At 41.3% G+C, this 18,127-nt stretch overlaps 1 protein-coding gene across 5 annotated transcripts in view; it reads right to left on the bottom strand.

The window, feature by feature from the left end:
• Positions 1–18,127, bottom strand: part of DGKD (diacylglycerol kinase delta) — a 101,408-nt gene that overhangs the window by 58,700 nt on the left and 24,581 nt on the right. For all 5 annotated transcript variants that reach the window (XR_012507204.1, XM_074364510.1, XM_074364509.1 and 2 more), the window contains exons 2-3: positions 16,584–16,694; positions 14,797–14,877 (exon numbers count right to left, since the gene is read on the bottom strand). Coding sequence is in view for 4 of the 5 variants with exons in the window: in XM_074364510.1 (XP_074220611.1) it covers positions 14,797–14,877; positions 16,584–16,694 (192 nt within the window). In the remaining variant the exon portion in view is untranslated. The remainder of the gene's footprint in view (positions 1–14,796; positions 14,878–16,583; positions 16,695–18,127) is intronic.

The following is an 18,127-nucleotide window of genomic DNA, read 5'->3' as shown; positions in this document are numbered from 1 at the left end:
TGGGACTTTGCAGAGAAGAAACAATTCAACATCCTCTCTGAACGGAAAGGAGCAACAGAACTGACTTCCTGGCTCCTGCTCCCCTGCACAGCCAGCGTGTGTCTTGCACTGGGACAGCAAGCTGTAGAAGAGAATCCCTGGCCTCAAGTCAAGGCGTAGAAGAAGCCATGACCACGTGCACAGACTAAGGAGCCCATGCTCACTTAGCATCACAGGAGTGTGGTCCCAAGTGTGGCTGTACCTCAAAATCATGGAAAGCTTTGAAAAATCATCCATTTGTAAATCAGCATCAGAATCTACGTGGATGATGCCAGGAACCTTTTTTTGTTTAGGTTCCAAAGGGTGCTCAGGCACAGCGGAGTTTGGGAACCACTGCCCTGAGGGAGCAGAAAGCAGTAGTGTGTTCCCTTCTGACCACAGCATGAGCAGAAGATCTTACAAAGAGGTAGTTTCGCCCTACCTTTAAGGAATGGAGAGGGTCTACTGGAAGAGTCTGGGGAGGGGGCCTCCAGACTGAGAGGCCCCACAGAGACCAGGGCCAGCAGGCAACCCCGTGCAAGAGCGTTCGCTCCCTGCAAAGAGCAGGCTGGGCTGGAACAGGTCCGGGTCGGGGTGAGAAGCTGGGAGAGTCCAGGAGTCCGAACGGTATTAGATAAGAAATGAGGAGGCATGCAACGACTTACACAGCCTTCAAAAATGGGCAGAATATGACTCTTTTTAATGGTTTTACATTTCAGGTATATTCCAGTAAAACTTGTCTTTCCTCTTCAAGGTCCAACTCAACTGCAGCTGCTGCTGGGACCCAGGGTAGGAGTGAAGAGACCGCTCTAGGCTCGTGAGATCTGGAGTGATCATGGTGACATTTCGTTTAGGAAACAGAAGTATACCAAACTAAAAGAAAATTTTCTAATTAAGTACCAAATGATCCAATAAACTAATCTAGTCCATTGCTTTAACTCATGGAATACACACTCATTATAGTGAGTGCCTATAACACTGTTGGTAACAGCAACCACGTTCATCACCCCTACATTGTATTAACTCATTTAACCCTTCCAACACCCCACAAGCAGGTACTATTATTATCCCTATTCTCAGGTGAGGAAACAGAGGCTCAGAGTCGTACGTGATTGGCTGGAGGTCACTCAGCTGGTGAGAGGCTGAGCTGGGACGCACACCCTGGCTTCCCAGCCCCTGCTTGTGAACACTGATTCTGTGCAAGGCCCTGTGCAGGCACTTTCAGAGACATTAAAAAAGACTGTAACCCAGCCCTGCTGTCTGGGATCTTACAGCTGAGTGAGGGAATATAGGTCCTGAACATCCAAAGACAGAGTCCCTGACTCTTCTGGGAAACCTGAAATTTGGAAATTCCACACAGCACATAATTCCCCCGTAAGTGCAGCAAAATCTAACTGCCATGTCGCAGCATGAGTACACAAGCACACAGGTGGTAGCCCCAGGCTCCTCCCGGTAGCACTGGCTCTGGCTCTCCATCTCAGCCCCACTCTGACCATGTGGGGGACCCAGAACCCCACAAAGGAGGGGCCGTGAGGCCACACCCACCAGCCCAGGGATTCAGAGGTGCGTCTCAGCCAAACCAGTGAGCCACAGTGGTGCTGGCGTGACAGCAAGTGGCCAGGGCACCCTGACCGAGGTGAACGGCTCAGGAGAGAAACTGTCCTCTCCTAGAGGCAACGTGAACTGAGGGTCTGTGGTCCCTGCGTGTACGAGGCTCCCTGCCGCCGAGGGACGTGGGCCAGGGCTTGGCCGCCCCTTCCTGCGGTCAGCCCTCCACCTGCTCCCCACTGAGCTCCTGGGATCACCTCAGGTGATGCATCCCTCTGTACTCCTTCACTGAGAAAATCTTCCCTAAACGGAATTCAGCTCTGATTCTGCCTCCCTCAAAGGGCACAGAGCCTCTGACACTAGGCACCATGAAGTCAAGTGTCTGGGGTGAAATGTCTAAAAATGGAAGAAGGGCCCAGCAACACACTCCTAGTAAAGGAAGAGGAACAGAGCTGCCGGAGGCTCACCCTGTACAATGGGACCACCATGCCATGTGCAGAGCTGCTTTCTAAGAAGCATCTGGAAGCATCTATCACTGACTGTTCAATATCTGCTATTCCTCAATCCTATTCCCAAATCACACAGAACAAAGACCAGTGCTGGTGACAACCAGAACAGCGTTTAACTTCACTGCCTGCTACACCCTGCTCCCCATCCACCTCCCTCCCCTGCCACAGAAAAGACCAACCTCCTCATGGCCACCTCCTCCCTGCAGATCTAGTCTCAGCAGCAGCCATAACAAAAACCCACGGTTATCACCCCTGGCTTTAAAAATCTTAATGGCTTCCCAATACATATGGTAAAAAAGTCCAAACTCCCCACGTCCTGGACAGTACTTCACCTGTGCCCTCTGCGCATCTTACCACTGGAAGGCCCTCTCTGACGCCCACCAGAGATGCAGCCCCGAGCTGGTTCCCTCTGGGCCTGCTGCTCCTGACTGCTCAGTACCTGCCGCTCCTGCAGGCCTGTTGTCCGCATGTAGGAGGCTCTGTTACTGATCCCCAGCACCTGACCGCTGCAAGTGTTCTGCTGAGTGAAATCCGGAAAAGGAGCAGGGCCCGAATCATCCAGGAACCAGTGCTGATCAAGTCGCTTTTCAACAAATAGTTATGAGCACCTACTACGTGCTGGCACTTGGGTAAAGCAGTGAACAAAGCAGACAAGAATCCCTGCTCTCATGCGGCATTTGTTACAGCATTTAACAAAATAAACAAAAAACTGCCTGGACTCAGAGGAGAGACTCTCATGGGAGGGATGGTGGGGGTGAGGCAGTGTGAGAACAGAGCTATGCTGTGCCCCACTGCTTTGATTTGTTTTTGCTACATTTTGAAACTTCAAATAACTTTAAAGGAGGTGATGGCATTTCATCAAATCTTTATTAAAATAGAACATAGATTAAAAATGATGGAAACACTAACTTGGAGAAATAAGTAAATAAAAGCACTGATACCCCTACAATTTCTGGAACACTCTCTAGCTCTAGGCCGCAGTGGGAAGATGATAAAAGAACCCAGTGTAGGACTTAAAGACAACACCTAAAATCACTGAAGAAAGCTCAAAGACGACTAGATCAGGGAGGGGGGATATCCAAAGTCTGTGAAAGCATTTGGAAACCCAAGAAAAGATGGAGGTGCTCAAAGGACAAGGAAATGACTATGTTAAACAGAAAACATTTTTAAACTATTTCCTCTACCAAATGAGAATAAGACAGAATAAAAACAAAGTAAAAAAAAAAAAAAAAAAAAAAAAGAACATGAAAGATATACTGGAATAGGGGTAAAAATCACAAGTAAAAGCAAAAATAAACAAAATAAAAACTCTGATAAACAGAATCGGGGCGGGAGGAGGGGAGAGCTCAGTGGTAGAGTGCATGCTTAGCATGCACAAGGTCCTAGGTTCAATCTCCAGTACCTCAATTAAAAAAAAAAATTAGAGAAAAATCAATAAATTAAAATAATGCAGAAGAGCATGACAGACACGGAAGATAAAAACCCCAACCCCACGATCCCACAGCGCCTGCTGCCTGCTGGACTCTTGCCTCGTTTAACTAGCCTGGTGCTGAGGCAGACCCTTGAACCCCTGGCACCTCACCCACCTGGCTGAGCTGATGGCACCCCCTGTCCACTGCCCACCCTCTACCCGACTCTACTCTGAACCAGAACCTCCCTCCAGTGAAGGAAGGACACAGCAACTGAGGAAAGGACAAACTGGTAACAACCAAGACGGCAGAAGATTTGACTTTCAGGAGACCTTGAGCCTCATGGTACAACCACAGGCGCCATGGCAGTTCCTAGGCGGACCATAAAAGATCAGAAAGTGGGCAGGGGTGGTTTCCTGGAAATCCTTGCTCCTTCCACAAGTAGCTGGAACCCTCGTCTTCCTCATTAGCATATGAAATTACCGAGCCCATAAAACCTAGCAACTCCGCACCCCGCGGCTGCTCTCTCTTGCCTTCTGAGAGGCCCTCACTCTGTCTACGGAGCGTGTATCTACCTTTACTTTAAACTAAACACCCCTCACCTCTCGGCTCCTCTCCCTCTCACCTTTCTGAGAAGGCCCATATTCTGCCTATGGAGTGTGTATCTCCTAAGCCGTTCCCCCTTCTGAGTGAGATAGACCCCACCCTCTGTGAAGTGCGTCTCTCTCTAAATAAACTTGCTTTCACTTTACTATGCCTTGCTCTTGAATTCCAGTGTGAGGCAGAACCTCTTCTCCCACAACACTTCCTCCTCCAGTTCACCCTCCACACTGAGCCAGAGTGAAACACTCCATACTGCAAACGTGGGAATTTCGCCAAATGGTACTAGTCAATGGATGGGTTGAAGGACTAAGTCCTGAGCTCTTTTCACATCTATGATCTTTCTCTCTCTCCCTGTGGCCTCAGCAGGCCTCAGAGCTCTTCCTTCACTTCTGCACACAGTCTGTACTGCATTCCTCATCACAGGACCTTTGCACATGCGGGTCCCTCAACCTGGCCCATTCCAAAATGCCTACAGGCACAAGACACATATGCACAAACTCACACACACTCTCCTAAGCTGACTTTCCAGGAACCACTCTTCACATTTCAGTCAACACACCATTTCCTTAGGGGCAGTCTTTCCAACCCCTCCCCAGGATCAGTGGGGATCCTCTTCAATATATGTCCATGCAGCCTTCCTTCTGTACATACTGCCTGTCTCAAGCCTGTAATCAGACTTCTCTCTGCGTGTGTCATTGAGCCCCCAGAAGAATACAAGTCTGATGAGAAAGAGCCCTTCTCCATCTCTGCTCACCACTGAAACTTCAGCGCTGAGCATGGGGTGTGGCCCCGGAGGCCCTGCACAAATACATGATGAATCAATGAATGAACAAACAAACAACACTCCCGAAGTACAAGACAGAGCACATGAACTTGCAGAGAAAAGAAAAAAGACCTTTTTCAAAGTTGGAAAACCAAAACCAGAGCCTGGAAGACAGAAGACTCTATGCACCAGACAAACCGGTGAGCAAAAAGCAGTATCACTAAAGATTAAAAGAGAATCCTACAAGATTTCAAACAGAAATGTACTGATATCTTCAAAGATGGTAACAACATCAAGGCTAGTTTCAGATGCCTCCCCTGCAACACCAACAATGGAAAAGAGAATGCTGTTGGAGCCATCTGATGAAAAATACTGAATTTTGATTCCAAAAAGCAGAACATTTTGCATTATTTTTCTTCCTTGCACTTCATTCCTTTCTCAATCTCTTAGTTTGATAGAAACAACTGAATAACTGGTGAAACAAAGCACTGAGTAGCATATTCTATGTGGCTAAACACTGTCTGGTACAAAGCTTAACCAAAAAAAAAAAAGCCATCACCATCTGGGCTGGCTGCAAGCAGACACAGCACAAAAAAAACATGAATTGTAAATACATAAAAAATAAAAAGGAAAACTTCAAAACATTATCAAAAATAAAGGTCAACAGTATGATCCAACAATCCCACTAGTGGGCATATATCCAGAAAAGACAAAAACTAATTCAAAAAGATACATGCACCCCAATGTTCATAGCACCACTATTCACAATAGCCAAGACATGGAAGCAACCTAAATGTACACTGACAGATGACTAGATAAACTTGTGAGATAGACATAGATATAGATATAGATATAGATATAGATACACACACACACATACACACACCATGGAGTATCACTCAGCCATAAAAAAGAATGAAATAATGTCATTTGCAGCAACATGGGTAGACCTAGAGATTATACTAAGTGAAGTAAGTCAGGCAGAGAAAGACAAATATTATATACCACTTACATGTGGACTCTAAAAAACAGAACAAATGAACTTATTTACAAAACAGAAACAGACTCACAGACATAGAAAATAAACTTATAGTTACCAAAGGGGAAGTGGAGGATAAACCAGGAGTAAGGGATTAACAGATACATATCACTATTTAGAAAACAGATGAACAAGGATTTACTGTATAGCACAGGGAGCTGTTAAATATTTAATAATAACCTATAGTGGAAAATAACTTTTTAAAAAAGAATATATATATGTATAACCAAATCAGTCTACCTGACACTAACATAATATTGGAAATCAACTATACTTCAATTTAAAAAAAAAAAGAAAAGATACAGTGCATATACCACTCAAAAAAGTGGAAAACAGAAGAGAGATACCAAGAGAGCATTAACTCAAGAAGAACAATATAGAAAGAAAAAAGACCTTTTTCAAAGGTTTCAGGCATGAAACACGGGGTCAAATGAGCAAAAGTCCTGACGAGCAGCACATGTCTTATGTTCACTATTACAAGCAAACTGTTCCAGACTGAAATAGAACAAATTCTAACAATCTACTGCTTACAAGGATTAAATCTAAAATAACAAGGAAAAATAAAGATAACAATGAGGGTGGAAGAGGGAAGTGAGTGTATCAATTAAATTCTGAACAAAGGAAGGAAAGAACAGCAATATTAGTTCAACAGAGAACAGTTAATGGCAAAGACTCTTCAGTGTAAAAAAGGATGTTACTTTATTAATAAATGATGATTCAGTAGTGAGGGTCTGAACATTCAGATGTTTAAAAGAGCTTCAAAAATAGACAAGAGGAAAACTGTTAGAAATACAAGAATAAAATGGCACATGTAATTGCCCTGAAAGAGACTAGCTCCCCATCAGCAGTCTATGGAAGACCAAGTAGATCCTAAGACCTGAGCAACAAATTTCTTAGGCTGCAATAAAGACCAAATTTTATTCCCTACAGTAAATACATTCTCTTTCAAGCAAATGGTATCTAACATTTCTCACATCCTATAACGAGTGATCTTAACATCAGTGACAAGATACAGAATAAATTAAACTAGTGACAACTGCCGATTCAGAACTGAAAGCCAAAGAGGTCAAGAAGGTGAACTGAGCCCTGGGCAAATCCACAGGCCTGGGGAAGCGCTGGAACTCAGAGCCCACAGGAAACCTCAAACCTACAGCTGAGACTCCTGAAGGAGTCACCCCCAGAAGCAGAGGCCAAGCTTCAAATCAGCTCCATCACAGACTGGATTTAAGATGATCGGCTGCTCCCCTGCCCACCTGCCAGGAGCACAAGTTAACCCTCTCTGAGGGAAGAGAGCACAGCATCATCCTGAGCCTGAAACTGTCCTCATGATTTTTCAGTGTCTGTCGGCCAAAATTAACAGGCACACCAGGAGGACGGACTAAAGGAACAAAACAAGAGAACAGCCAGGCAATGAAAACAAAAACCAGAGATGAACCAGATATTTGAGTTTTCAGGCATGGACTTTAAAATAAATATGCTTAATATGTTCAATGAAATAACACACAAAACTGAGAAGACTCTGGCATGGAACTAGAAACCTTTAAAAAAAAATGAAAATTCTAGAGCTGAAAAAAAATAACTGGAATTAAAAACTCAACAGATGATATGAAAATGAATATATGTATGTATATGCACAACAGGGGCACTGTGCTGTATTCCAGAAATTGACACATTATAACTGATGGTACCTTAATTAAAATAAAACAAAACTCAAAAGATGGGTTCAACACAGACAAGAAACACCTGAAGAACATCAGAAGAAAGATAGCAATGATAAAACCAGAATGAAGAGAACAGAAAATATTTTTTAAAGAGTTTAAGAAAATACAGAACACAGTAAAAAGATTTAACATAAAAGTCCCAGAATAAGAGGAAAAATTAATGGGTAGAAGCAATACTTTAAGAGGTAATAAGCAGGACTTCCGCAAAACTGACAACAGAAGGGACATATATTTACAGATTTCAGAAGTGCTAGGAACACTAAGCAAGACAAATACAAAAAAAAAACATGCCTGGAAAAATCATAGTAATACAGCACAATGCCAAAGAAAAAGAAAAATCTTAAACGTAGTCAGAGAGAGGAAAATGTGTATTACCATCCAAGGAACAACAACAGGACTGACAATTACTTTTAACAAAAATAATGGAAGTTACTGTACAATGGAATGACATTTTCAGATTGCTGAAAGAAAATAAGAGATAAATAATAAGCAAAACCATCCTTCAAAAAGATGAAATAACCAAAACAAAACAGAAACTAATACTAAAGGAATACTAAAGAGAATTTTTCACAGAAGGAATATTACCCTAAATAGATCACAGAAATACAGAAAGAAATGAAGGGCGGGTGGCAGGGGAGGGTATAGCTCTGTAGTGAAATGTGCACTTACATGCACAAGGTCCTGGGTTCAGTCCCCAGTGCCTCTATCAAGATAAATAAATAAATAAACCTAATTACCTCCCCCACCAAAAAATAATAATAATAATTTTAAAAAAGAAAAAGAAATGAAGGGAAACAGAAAGGGCAAATATTCTCTGTAAATCTAAATGACTGCTGACTGCATAATAATGGCCTATGAGATTTCAAATGCATGTGAAAATTAAAATATACAACAGACCAGCAGAAAGGCGAGAGGCAAGTATAGAGTTTTCCTTTTTAAGTACCACAAATTGTAATTCCAATTATAATTTCTATTACAATGAAGAGTATAGAGAGTTTAAATGCTCTAAGATGCTTGCATTGTCTAGGAAGCACTAAAAGTACTATCTATATTAGAATGTAGTAAGTCAAGGATGTATTCTGCCATCTGTAAAATACGCACTAAAATAACGTATATGAAGCAAGTTAGAAGAGAAAACTAAATAATTCATCCATTTTAGAAAGAAAGATGTGAAAAAAAACATAAAATGTGAGACAGAGAACAAGTAATATATATGATGGATTTGTACCCAAATACAGAGTATCTAAAACTAAGTTCAGATTAAAAAACATAATCCTGAATACCTCATCCAATTAAACAATCCAATAGTCAGAAAATTTATAAAACCACACAACTATATGCTGCTTACAAGAGATACATCCTAAATATAAACAAAAAGTTTCAAAGTAAAAGAATGGAAAATTATATACCAGTACTTACAATTACTAACCAAAATAAAGCTATTTATTGTAGCTATAGTAACATCAAAGCAAACTTTAAGTCAAAAAACATTAAGAGAAATAAAAAGTTATTTTCTAATAAAAGGGTCAATCTAGTAAGAATATAAAATAATTCTAAATCTGTATAATAATAAGCCTCTAAATATATAAAGCAAAAATTAACAGAATAACAAAAGAAAACAGGTAAGCCCACAATCACGGTAGAAATTTTATAAATCTCACTCAGTAACTAACAAAACAAGCAGAAAAATAAGTCAGAAGGTTATAAAAGATGTGAGAAAAATGATTAAGCTTTTGTCCTAATCAACTTTCAACAATTATTATCAAATCCAAGTTCTATTCAGATGCACATGGAACATTTATGAAAAGTGACCATTTATTTACTGGGTCATAAAGAAAGTCTCAACAACTTTCAAGGACTGAAATCATACAGAATATGTTCTCTGATCATAGTAGAATTAAGCTAGAAATCAGTAACAATACGACTAGAAATGCCATGAAATTAGGAAATACACAGATCAGAAGCAGACACAAAATATGAGTCTATTTACATCAATATCTAAAACAGTCAGAATGAATCTACAGTAACAGAAGTCAGGATGGTCGTTACGTGCCAGGGTCAGGGTTGGGGGTGGTAACAACTGGGCAAGATCACGAGGCGAGGTTCTAGGGGCTGGACACGTTCCATCTCTTGATCTGGGTGGCGGTTACACACCCAAGCTCTCTACATACATTTGTGCACTTTCCAGTTTGGAAACCATTATTTCAATTTTTAAATGTTTTTAAAATATAGAAAGTTGCAGCAAAGCAGAAATGCTGCTTTGACAAACTTCTCTGCAGAGTTACAGTAGTTAAAATATACCTTTGGCTCAAATCTGTAAATTCGGTGATAAGGCTGAAAATAATTTTAAAACAGATAATGGGAAGAAAAGAAATATAAGTGGAAAATGAGAAGCATTTTTACCTGACGATTTTTGCCCATTGTCAGTGTATGAAATCTAGTTTGAAAAAAAAAAAAAAAGACCACTAAAACAAGGACAGCCAAAGAGGGCAAATAGATAGACAAACAGAGAGAGAACAGAGGAATTTTGAACCCCCAAAATACAGAGCTGACTATCCCAAAACACATGAAAAATCAATTCCTAGAGAAATTACAAATACAAATGGCCAATGGAGTATGAGAAATGTTCGACCTTACTTTGATAACCAAAGAAATAAAACAAATTACCATTTTTATACCATTAAAGTGGCAAAGATGTTCTAAAATTTTAACACATGGTATTTGCAAAAGGATAGGGAAAAACTACTTCATTGTTACAACTTCTAAAGGCAATTTGGCAATAATATACCAAAAGATTTTAAGTTTTCATAGATTAATATCAACATGTTTAATAATCAAAAACATACAATTTCATGTATGTATGCAGAGGCTAGGATGGGAAGCTGGCGATTCCCCTTCTCTTCTTGCTGCTGTGTTTCGGGCCTTGTAGGGACCCCACTCGACGGTGAGAATGCAGAGGACACTGACTGCTCTGCTCCCCACCTGCTGAAAGTTTCCACGGCCACAGCCCCACCTATCAAGAATCTGAAGGCAGGCCTCTGTCTTTAGCTGCATCCCAGCTTCACTTTGTTCTTAAAGAATGGAAGACAAGCAGACCCCTCTCTGGCTACATAAATCTCATTTGTACCATTTCTTCCATCAAGCCTGTCTAAAAATCTCTCCACTCCCCCAAATATCCGCCCCCACCTCCTTTGGAAGCCTCTTGTCCCTTGGGTCCTTAGCTCTTTATAATATGGTTCTTTGGCCATTTTAGGGAGGAATAAAAGTGGAGTATTTTCTAATGTGGAGCAAATTTCCTCATTCTTTTCCAGCTACAAAAGGTTCCCATCTGTTGGTTGATTCATGACAACAGCAACTTTTTCACTGCCTAGTAACAGGCATGCAATTTTTGTAGAAGTTATAGAACTTGGAAATTACTGCTGGAATAGCTAGAAAACCAAATGAGATATTCCAGGAAATGTAGCAGCTTCTGGGCAAATACATTCATTCATTCTGCACTCACTTCCCTGAGCGCATGGGCCAGACACTGGCCAAGTCCAAGGCCAGGCCCTGCCTTCTAGGATTTGCACACAGATTCCTGCAGCCTGTCGAACAGGAAGTGACAGGTTCAGAGTTCACATGGTAAATACTGCAGGGAGTTAGGAGTGGGAAAGTGCCCAGAACTCACTGACTCTCTATGGAAGTATGCCTGGGGGAACTGGGCACCAGTCAACTGGCTCCAAACACTCCTTGTTTATCCCCAAATCCCAGACCCCATTACAGATTGCTCGGGGATGAGATTCCTTATCGTGGAATGTTTCTGGGGAACCTCAGTATGAATCTTTCTCTTGTCTTTGCAGCATATCCTCAGGTAAAAAAGCAGTTTTGACAGCACTAACAAAAACCTACAATAAATGTGAAAGACCAGTGCCTCTGCCCTGAGGGCTGGGAATCACCCATGACTACCCGGCATGAATGGAGTTCCAGAGGGTTCCCCAACACAAGATGGGTGCAACATCTAGAAGTCAATTATGTGGCCCTCGGAACACATTTTCCCATAGAGACAGTACATAAATCAGGGTTCATTCTTCAATCAGGCTGACGAAGCTCCGTAGTAACTTATGTAGTACCAAAGCCTAGTGCCAGACTATTTTTTATGGAGATGTAATTCCCATACAATTCACCCTTTCACAGTATAAAAGTCAGTGGTTTTCAGCACATTCATAAAGTTGTGCAACCATCACCACTATCTAATTTTAGAACATTGTGTCACACTCCCACTGCAACTAAAATCCGGTACCCATTAACACTCATCCTTCCCACCGCCTCTAGAAACCACTAATCTACTGTCTCTATAGATTTGACTATTGTGTAGTTCATATAAATGGGATCATAAAATATGTAGTCTTTCATGTCTGGCTTCTCTCATTCAGCACAATGTATTCAAGGCACATCTAAGTTGTAACATGTATTAGTACCTCATTTATTTTTCAAAAGTCTTTTTAAAATTCATGCTTTCTACCTCAAATGGGGTTCCACTTCTAAGAACTTATGCTATGGAAATAATCAGAAATGTACAAAAGGATCTGTGTACCAAGTTACCTAAAACAGGAAGAACAGAATACAGGGATAGGTAAAATAAACTTATACATTTACACGATGAAATACTGTACAACATTTATAAACAAGATTTTGAAGGATATTTTATGATAAGATAAAAAGTTCATTGTTAAGTGAAGACAGAAGGTTAAAAACTATACTTATAAATGCATTTGGTGAGAATAACCAATCAATATATATTATTAGGTATCTTTGGGTAACAGGAATACGGATGGTTTTAATTTCCTATTTTTATTTATATACTTTAAAATTTTCTTCAGTGACCTTGAATGATCAAAAAAGTAATTCATCTTTAATAAGATTTTTCTACTGGGAGAAAAAACAACTTTCGGAATTTTAGAATGTGAACAGAAAGGCACTCAGAGTTAAATTCTGAATCCTTCATGTTTTATATTATTTATACATGTGAAAATAAAAACAAGGCAATAAATAAATTGTTTTTAAAAGTTGTGAAAAGCAGAGGAAAAAATATAACTGAAGAAATTGATTTAGGTAACAGAAAAATTGAATTGATCAATAATCCAGAATTGGTTCTCTTAAAAAACAAAACAAAATTGATTGAGTTTAAGAAATATGACAAGAAAAACAAAAGCTAAACAAGTAAAATTAAAAATGTGAAAGTGGATCTCACCAGAGACATGTATGTTTAAAGAGTAAATAATACGCGCTACTAAATTTGAAGGTGTGGAATAAGCGGGAAAGTAAATTACAAAAACGGACTCAAGAAGTGAAAAAGCTCATATGGTCAAAAAGTAAAAATAAACCTTTTAGGGTTATTCATAGCCTTATTACCTGCCTGAAAGTAAGTTCTCTCAAACTTTCAAGAAATAATCAGTTCTAAAGCTATAAAAATGTTCCAGAACACATAAAGTCATGGAAAGTTACCACATGAATCTTACGGGGCTAGTTTAACTCTGAAATCAAAACACAACAAAGGCTACCTCCTACCCAAAGAAAAGCACATACACGCTGTCAGAAAATTCTAAATCCGAATGTATGTTGTTACATTCAACATTACCAGGAAAAAAAGAAAAGTTCTCTAAACCCGTGGAATGAATCACTGTAGAAATGTGAACCGGCGGCAGTTTGCCTCAGTTGTCCACTGACTGCCAGCCTGTGCACCTGTCACAGGTTTTTCGGTACAACTGGAAGCCAGAATGAGACTTAAGAGTGTCCCACATTGAGATCTTTTCACCTCACTGAATAACAGACAGCCAATAAACATACCATTTGATTTGAAAAAACAAAAAATGAACCAAAAAAAATTACCAGGAAAAATTATTAGGAAGTGTACAAATATCCAAAACCAAATTGATCATCTAAATTAATGTTCAAAGCATTCCAATGAAATTCAACACGTCTTCCTATTAAAAACTCTAAATGCCACAAATAAAAAAAAAATCCATTTACGTAGTTTAAAAAGGTTTCTCTCCACCCAGTGAGTAAACAATAAAACTAATGCAGAAAAGTAAAAATAGTCCAAGTAAAATGAGGAATAAAATAAGAGAGACCATCAGGAAAAAAACCAAAAGCAGTTAATTACATCAAAACAAAATAAGCAGAAGTTTAAATGGAGGAAGGAAAATCCCATTCGTAGCAGCAATGTCAACAATTAATCCAGAAATAAATAAATAAAACAAAATCTAAAAATACCTGAAACTAACACTAACCCAAAATGTTAGATCCTAAACATGAAGAAAATTATCTACCTTGACTGTTATAAAAGAACTGAAAAAAGTTAGGTAGCACACTGTATTTCTAGATAGGATAGCTTAATACCATAAAGAAACATACTTTAAAACATCTCATTCATCCTGTTAGAGTCATAACTTACACAGTAGATTTTAAAGTCAGCCCCCAATAGAAAAACTATAAAGTCATACAAGAGATGCTGTGCAGCCATTAGAAAATATGATGAACATTTAGATCAATCAACACAGGAAAATATCCACCATAAATTGTCAAGAGGAAAAAAAAAGGTGTAAAACAAAGGAATCACCATAATTTCATGGTGTACGTGGGTGAAGACACAGATTTTTAGAACTAAAGATGAACACTCTAAAGTGAGCACTTGATTGCCTCTGGGTAGAGAGGTCACATGACTTTATGCATTTAAAACTTTTGCAGAAAGTACAGCATAACTTCTATAAATGGAAAGGGGGAGGGGGGTGAGGAGACAGTTTTTAAAAGAAAAGAAACACACTAAAATAGCAACATTCTATATCTCGAGATGGCTGAATTACGGTCGTTTTTTTACCTGCTTCAACATACTTTTCTGTATTTCCCAAATCTTCTATAACAATCATGAAAAACAAACCTCTGTGCAAAACTGTTAAGGAAATGTAAGCCTCAACATGTTAAAAATTTCATTTGGACTCTCTCGTTCATTTGTGCTTAATGTGCCAAATTCTCAGTTATTCTCCAACTACAGTACTATTTTGAGAATTAAACTTAAAATTTACCAGGAATTGTTCCAATCAGAGAGGAAAGGACAGAAAGTCTGAACTGCTCATATATATCTGTTCAAATTCAACAGGAAAACCAAACGTGGTGAAGAATCAAGAAAAGTGTGCATCCAGAGACTCACTGTAAAGCTGTTGTTGACGTTTTTCGTGCTGGATTCAGCCACACTGGCATCTGTCAGGTCCACCTCATCAAATATGATCGACTGGAGAGAGACACAGGGACCATGGTCAGCATGGGCTAAGGCACCACGGGGTGGGTACTTTTCGAAGCCCTGGCCCTGGGCTGCCCATCACTCCCCCTCGCCCCCAGTCAAGTGCGTGAGGACTAAACGAACACAGAGTGAGTTCACCCTACCGGCTTCTGACAAAGCACAGAGCTCATAGGTATAGATCCAAAAAATTTTTTAGCCCAGGGAGTTCATTAGTGATTGCATCAGTGGAGCCAAAAAATAGGTCTTCACACATGTCTGCCTGAGAGAGCAAGGTCCAGGCTGAGGGTCCCCTGTCCCTTGGGTTTTAGTCTCTCCAGCTCACACACTAGGGGGAAAGGTCCCAGCTAAAATAGATGATTCAAGGGAAAGAGATTGATCCAGGTAGAAGGGGTCCAGCGATGAAAGAAAACAAGGGAGCAGAGCATAAAGAGTCTAGCCCTGGAGAGACAGTCAGGCTCCAGGAGAAGGGGTGGGAGCCAGGCCTGGGACCTCCCCCCATTTTCCTCTCCTCTGTCTCCCAAGTCCCCCCATCTCAGCCCCCACTGCCTGCTTACATTACTGTCCCCTCTAAGAGGACTCCATCAGGAACTCCTGGAGGAAACACTAACAACTGAAAAAAAGAGACTCAGCCTTTTAAGTAACACGCCCCCACACCCCGGCCCCCGAACTAAAATAACCATAAAGTTTGTTTTTTTTAAATGAAGGATGTGGTCAGAATCCTTTCTAAAAAAGTTGCTCTGCTCAATTTCAAATTTTAATACACTAACTCATTAGGGGTACATCTCAAAACGTAACTGATTCAGATTATAGGTTTTTAAATAACAAAATATCAGTATTGACCGCAATACTGATACAAAAAGACTAGAATTTAGAACGCCAAAAACCAGGTTTGCAGACACACTGGTATTTGAAGTGTGTGCCACCACAGTCACCTACACAGGGCAATGATTCAGGGACTCTCACTGGCTCCTCCTCCACTGGCATCTGCCCACTGATTCCAGCTTTAAACCTGACATACAAGACGGCACATAGGAAAACAGATCATGGCCACAAAGCCTAGAGATAAAAATGTCACATTTCTATTCACGCAGCAGGAAGCCCAATATACTTCAAAAATGCTTTTAATTAGTTTCACAGATACATAGTTATCTCCAAACTCATCAAGCTGTATACAGTAAATATCTGTATAGCTTTTTGTAAGCCAATCATACCTCAATAAAGTGGCTTTTTAAAAAGATATATGTGGGAGAGGGTATATAGCTCCAGTGGTAGAGGGCATGCTTCACATGCACGAGGTCCTGAATTCAATCCCCAGTGCCTCCATAATAAATAAATAAATAATTTTTTAAAAAGATATTTAGTCTGTAATAAGAGATTTTTAAGCTCATAACCCCCAATCTTCTCAAAAAAAAAAAAAAGATATCCAACTGTAATGTGGTTATTTCTGTGACCTTTTCTCCTTTCCCCACTGGTGACCTATGTCATTAAAGAAAAAGAAAATGAACAAAAAAGAATGCTTATAAGAAATAAAACACACTTAAGACAAATAAAACCCAGCACCCTAGAGTACTACAAAACTCACTTCGAAATAACAGGTCTAAGAATCGAAGATCTCCTCCAGTGAGACCCGGTACCCAGCCTCCCCCGCAGCTGCTCAGATGGTTTCCTCCCATCAAGCCTCCTCCATTGCATCTCACCTTGGCAGTTTTTGCGTAGTACAGTGTTCGCCCTCGAAGCTTAAAGTACCTCCTTTTTGATCGCTGGAATGAATTGTTCTGTTTGGTCAGCATCCCCTCTTTGATGACAGTCTGAAAGCAAAGAAATTGATTCATGAGCATGTGTTTTCCCAGTGCTGTGTGCTCATCTACTGCCGGTCCAGTGCACTCGAGTCTCGCACGGAAGAGCCTAACAGAACTATTTCTCACACTCTCCCCAGACCCTGACCTATGGACAGGCTGAGCACGCAGCTGGGGGAGGGTGACAATTCTCCAGGGGGTGATGGCATGCCTGAGCGGCAAGGGGCATCAGAGGCCCACAGTGTGCCTTGCACATGAGGGGCTGGGCGAGGCGGGGGGCGCGGGGCGCGGGGGGAGGTCTGCAGAAAGGGCACCATGGCTCGCAGGACCACCATAAGCAGCCCGGGGCCGGTGTGCTCTCTGGCTTCAATATTTGGTATTTCTCAGCTATTCTTGGCCTCGTCTCCGTGTTCCCTGGCCTTCTGCCATTTCTCAGGATCCTGTTGCCAAAACTGCCGATGTAGGTTGCTGTGGGGTTCAACGCAACTCGAGGCCTGCCCCCCTCAGCCCTCACCCGTTCACAGGCCGGGCACACACATCTACCCATACCGTGACACACAAAAGTGCCAATGCCAAAGTCAATAAAACCTCCACATCCCAAAATCTAATCAGCCCACCACCAAATGGGAACACAAAGTGAACAGCAGTACACTCCACTCAGCTCAGTCAAAGCCAAGAATGGAGCATGGCTTCTCCCGGAGCTGTTTCCTCTCACACTGTGTCGAATGGGACGAGGGAGCCCTACACACACGTACAAGTTACATACTCAAGGACCTTCCTGATCATTACACATGGTGAACCACTCAGAGCCACTAACAGTCAAAACTAATAAACAAGACGCAATGACACAAGAGCCAGGCTCTCAGCATCTGCATACACCTAACCAATGTCCATGCTACACGGAGTCTCACTGTGGAATGGAGGTAGAATGTACAAAAGTTCTGCTCAAAGACAAGAATAGCGGTTCAGAGAAGCTTTGGTTTAATTACTTAATCCCATATGGTTGTGCACTTTAGGTAACTTTTTAAGTAGCTGTGTGAAGCACTTGGGCATCTTTGACCACTTAACATGACATAAGATGAAACCAGACACAGAAACCCTATGTCACCCAAACATGTCAGAAGGCAAGGACAGATCACTGTACTGTGCGGTCGGTCCCTCCATCCGCCCACTCCTAATGGAGGAGGGAACGGAACTCAGGATGCAGTGTTACCCCTATTAGAGAACACTGAAGACACACCACCAGCTCCTGGCTGTGCACCAGGACCCCAGCCCTGCACTCCAGGGATCCTGCTGCTCCTCCTCTCGTCCCCGCCATAAGATGTCCCCAGTAGTGTCCTGGACAGGGTGGGCTGCACCTGCCAGGCACCATGGGATCTGTGCTGTCAAGGCTGGCCTAGCAGTTCAAACAGCAACCCTCTCCAACTCCCTAGACAATCAACTCT

This window comes from Camelus bactrianus, chromosome 5 (assembly GCF_048773025.1).
Source record: "Camelus bactrianus isolate YW-2024 breed Bactrian camel chromosome 5, ASM4877302v1, whole genome shotgun sequence".
Taxonomy (NCBI): Eukaryota; Metazoa; Chordata; class Mammalia; order Artiodactyla; family Camelidae; genus Camelus; species Camelus bactrianus.
The sequence above is the reverse complement of the archived record's forward strand: the minus strand, read 5'-3'. Positions and strand labels throughout refer to the sequence as shown.